The 5,023-nt window shown below is 37.1% G+C and overlaps 1 protein-coding gene across 1 annotated transcript; it reads left to right on the plus strand.

Annotated features, from left to right (window-relative positions):
* Positions 1-914: 914 nt before the first annotated feature.
* LOC140920305 (uncharacterized) lies at positions 915-2,987 on the plus strand. The gene is made up of 2 exons (XM_073368440.1): positions 915-2,221; positions 2,329-2,987. Exons 1-2 carry the CDS (start codon positions 1,519-1,521, stop codon positions 2,352-2,354), a joined length of 729 nt encoding a protein of 242 aa, XP_073224541.1. The 5' UTR covers positions 915-1,518; the 3' UTR covers positions 2,355-2,987.
* The last annotated feature ends 2,036 nt before the right edge of the window (positions 2,988-5,023 follow it).

The following is a 5,023-nucleotide window of genomic DNA, read 5'->3' on the forward strand; positions in this document are numbered from 1 at the left end:
TCAGGAATGTCACGCTTTATGATCATAAGACTTATGCGATTTGAGCGATCCCATTTCTCATACTCTAATTTTTCTTCAGAAGAACTAGAGTCCTTAGGAGTAGAGGGTCGATCAATTCTTAATGCAAGGTCTAGATCCATGCAGCCAAGAACAATCAAAATGTTCTCTTTCCATTCCTTAAAATTTGTCCCATCAAGGACAGGAATAGAACTCAAATTTGCAGATATGGAAGCAACCGATGCTGTAAATTAAATAAAGAACGAAACTTAGAAACTCACATTATAGGAAAATAAATCAATAAATGAATAAATACATATGTTCAAATCATGGAATTTAACCCATCTCAAGATACCCAGTGCACCATTGATGTCAAGTCTTTGGACAGTAACACCAACTGCTAGTGGTACTCTTGTTGCAACGATCAAATATTGACAATAAGACATGTCAAACAATAAACCTTCCTTTGGGCCGATTTACTGCTCACATGTATACCAAATAATTGTCACACATTTATCATCGCAGGTGTACCATGTAATTCTGCCAAATATTAACCTTCCTTTGGGCCGGTCAATACCCGCATGAATAAACATATACACAGCCATTTGACACTCTTCACGAGCAATTTAGACAAGAGAGGTCACTTTGGCGACGTCAAGTTTTAATTAACTCATTCAAAAATGTCAAACTTGACTTGAACATATATTTATTATATCCAAATAAAACAATATTTAAAAAATATTGTTCACTAATATAAACTTTATTTTATTAGTATTAAAAAAATATTTATATCCAAATAAAATAATATTTAAAAAATATTGTTTATATTAGTGAAAAATAATTTTTTATTTTTTTAATATTGTTTTATTTGGATATAAATATTTTTTTAATACTAATAAAATAAAGTTTATATTAGTGAACAATATTTTTTAAATATTGTTTTATTTGGATATAATAAATATATGTTCAAGTCAAGTTTGACATTTTTGAATGAGTTAATTAAAACTTGACGTCGCCAAAGTGACCTCTCTTGTCTAAATTGCTCGTGAAGAGTGTCAAATGGCTGTGTATATGTTTATTCATGCGGGTATTGACCGGCCCAAAGGAAGGTTAATATTTGGCAGAATTACATGGTACACCTGCGATGATAAATGTGTGACAATTATTTGGTATACATGTGAGCAGTAAATCGGCCCAAAGGAAGGTTTATTGTTTGACATGTCTTATTGTCAATATTTGATCGTTGCAACAAGAGTACCACTAGCAGTTGGTGTTACTGTCCAAAGACTTGACATCAATGGTGCACTGGGTATCTTGAGATGGGTTAAATTCCATGATTTGAACATATGTATTTATTTATTTATTGATTTATTTTCTTATAATGTGAGTTTCTAAGTTTCGTTCTTTATTTAATTTACAGCATCGGTTGCTTCCATATCTGCAAATTTGAGTTCTATTCCTGTCCTTAATGGGACAAATTTTAAGGAATGGAAAGAGAACATTTTGATTGTTCTTGGCTGCATGGATCTAGACCTTGCATTAAGAATTGATCGACCCTCTACTCCTAAGGACTCTAGTTCTTCTGAAGAAAAATTAGAGTATGAGAAATGGGATCGCTCAAATCGCATAAGTCTTATGATCATAAAGCGTGGGATTCCTGAAGTCTTTAGAGGTGCTGTCTCGGATGAGATAGATACAGCTAAAAAATTCCTTGCTGAGATGGAAAAACGCTTTGTAAAAAGTGATAAGGCTGAAACAAGTTCTTTGCTTCAGAATTTAATTTCCATGAAGTATCAAGGCAAGGGAAATATAAGAGAGCACATTATGATGATGTCCAACATTGCTTCTAAGCTTAAAGGTCTAAAGCTTGAGTTGTCAGATGACTTACTCATTCATTTAGTATTGCTGTCTCTTCCTTCGCAATTCAGTCAGTTTAAGGTGACTTATAATTGTCAAAAGGAGAAATGGACTCTTAATGAGCTCATTTCATTATGTGTGCAAGAAGAGGACAGGCTGAAGCAAGATAGGACTGAAAGTGCTCACTTTACTAGCATCTCTAAAGACAAGGGCAAAAGGAAAAGAATTGAGGAGCCCAAGAACAAAGCTGCTGCTAAGGGTCCAGAACAAAAGAAGCAGACTACGGATAACAACTGCTTCTTCTGCAGGAGTTCTGGACACGTGAAGAAGGATTGTGCCAAATATCACGCTTGGCGTGTTAAGAAAGGTATGATTCTGTCTTTGGTCTGTTCTGAGGTTAATTTAGCTTCAGTACCTGGAAACACTTGGTGGTTAGACTCTGGTGCAACTACTAACATCAGTGTTTCAATGCAGGGTTGCCTGAACTTCCGAAAGCCTAGTGATACTGAAAGATGCATCTATGTAGGAGATGGGAAGAAGGTAGAAGTTGAAGCCATAGGAAAATTTAGATTATTATTAAGTTCCGGTCATTATTTGGATTTAAAAGACACTTTTGTTGTACCGTCATTTAGACGGAATTTGATCTCTATTTCTTATTTGGACAAATCAGGATATTATTGTTCATTCGGGAATAAAGAATTTACTTTGTCTTTAAATTCGAATGTTGTTGGAACCGGTTTACTTTCTGGTTATGATAATCTTCATTTGTTGGAAACTGTGGCTAACTATAATGAAACCTTGAATGTGGAATCACGTGGTACTAAGCGGAAAATTGACAATTTCAATTCAGGAGTGCTTTGGCACAAGCGTCTAGGTCACATCTCTAAAAATAGAGTTGAACGACTTGTGTCAGATGGAATTTTAGATTCCATTGACTTCACAGACTTTAACGTTTGTGTAGCATGCATTAAAGGAAAACAGACTAAAGATAAGAAATTAGGCGCATATAGAGCTACAGACGTCTTAGAATTGATACATACGGACATCTGTGGGCCATTTCCAACTCCTTCTTGGAATGGTCAACAATATTTTATATCATTCATAGACGATTATTCGAAATATGCCTACCTTTACCTAATTCACGAAAAGTCCCAATCAATAGACGTGTTCAAATCCTTTAAGGCAGAAGTTGAAAATCAACTTAATAAAAGAATTAAAAAGGTCAAATCTGATCGTGGTGGTGAATACTACGGCAGATATGACGGTTCAGGTGAACAACGTCCGGGACCATTTGCCAAATACCCAGAGGAATGTGGAATCGTCCCACAATACACTATGCCGGGGTCACCCAGCATGAATGGTGTAGTTGAAAGACGAAACAGGACCCTTAAAGATATGATAAGGAGTATGATTTGTCATTCCACCTTGCCAGAGTCACTCTGGGGAGAGGCATTAAAAACAGCAGCATACATTCTTAATAGAGTACCAACTAAGGCAGCGGCTAAAACACCTTATGAGCTTTGGATTGGGCGTAAGCCTAGCCTGAAGCACTTTCATGTTTGGGGATGTCCAGCTGAGGCAAGGCCTTATAGGCCGAATGAAAAGAAATTTGAACCCCGAACAATTAGCAGCTATTTTATAGGGTACTCAGAAAAATCAAGGGGCTATAAATTTTATGATCCTAATTTGAGAACAATTTTTGAGACGGGAACAGCAACGTTCTTTGAGGATATTGAGTTTGGGGGGAAGATTAAGGTTAAAGATTTTGTCTTTGAGGAAGAATCGGTAACAATTCCAGAACTGATTCTTCCACCAATTGACTTTCCCATTATTGAACAAACTCAAGATGATCTAGTTGTTCAGGAAGAACAAAAACGAGATCAAATTCAAGATCCTCAAGAACAAGTGTCTCAAGAGCCAACTCCATTGCGGAGATCCACTAGAGAAAGGAAACATGCTATTTCGGATGATTATGTAGTATTTATCAATGAGGTAGAGGAAAATGTTGGCATGACGGAAGACGACCCGGTCAACTTTCATCAAGCCATGCAAGATTCTCGTTCAGATAAGTGGATCGAAGCAATGAATGAGGAGTACAAGTCTATGCAAGACAATTCAGTTTGGGAACTTATCCCATTACCTGAAGGAAAGAAACCCATTGGTTGCAAATGGATTTTTAAAACCAAGCGGGATTCCAATGGTAATGTGGAGAGATATAAGGCACGTCTTGTAGCTAAGGGTTATACTCAAAAGGAAGGGATTGATTATAAAGAGACTTTCTCTCCGGTTTCATCGAAGGACTCTTTAAGAATAATCATGGCTCTTGTTGCTCACTTTGATTTGGAGCTTCATCAAATGGATGTAAAGACAGCGTTTCTCAATGGCGACATTGATGAGACGATCTATATGGTGCAGCCAGAAAACTTTGTGTTGGGAGACCCAAAGAATATGGTGTGCAAACTAAGAAAATCCATTTATGGGCTAAAACAAGCTTCTCGTCAATGGTACCATAAATTTCATCAAGTAATTCTCTCATTTGGTTTTGAGATGAATACAGTTGATGATTGTGTGTATCATAAGTTCAGTGGGAGCAGACACATTTTCCTGGTCTTGTATGTTGATGACATACTGCTTGCCACTAACGATATAGGCATGTTGCACGAAACTAAGAAATTTCTATCAAAGCATTTTGAGATGAAAGATCTTGGTGACGCCTCTTTTGTATTAGGAATTCAGATACACCGAGACAGATCTCGAGGTATTCTTGGATTGTCACAAAAGAGCTATATCGATAAGGTTCTCAAAAGGTTTGGGTTACAGGATTGCAAACCAGGGGACACCCCAGTTGCTAAGGGAGACAAGTTTAGTCTCAAACAGTGCCCTAAGGGAAGTTTGGAAATTCAAGAAATGCAAAAGATCCCTTATGCTTCAGCTGTAGGGAGTCTTATGTATGCCCAAGTATGTACGCGTCCAGACATAGCGTTCATAGTAGGGATTTTAGGCAGATATTTAAGCAATCCAGGTCTTGACCATTGGAAAGCAGCCAAGAGGGTCATGAGATATTTGAAGAGAACAAGAAACTACATGCTCACATATAGGAGGTCAGACCAGTTAGAGATCACTGGGTACTCTGACTCGGATTTTGCGGGATGCCAAGACAGCTTAAGAT

Source organism: Cicer arietinum, chromosome 5 (assembly GCF_000331145.2).
Source record: "Cicer arietinum cultivar CDC Frontier isolate Library 1 chromosome 5, Cicar.CDCFrontier_v2.0, whole genome shotgun sequence".
Lineage (NCBI taxonomy): Eukaryota > Viridiplantae > Streptophyta > Magnoliopsida > Fabales > Fabaceae > Cicer > Cicer arietinum.

Excerpts from the sequence above, each read along its gene's own strand:
- LOC140920305 (XM_073368440.1), top strand. The coding sequence starts at position 1,519 with ATGGATCTAGACCTTGCATTAAGAATTGATCGACCCTCTACTCCTAAG. Across the intron at positions 2,222-2,328 it reads CGCTTGGCGTGTTAAGAAAG|GGTTGCCTGAACTTCCGAAA; the intron begins GTATGATTCTGT and ends GTTTCAATGCAG.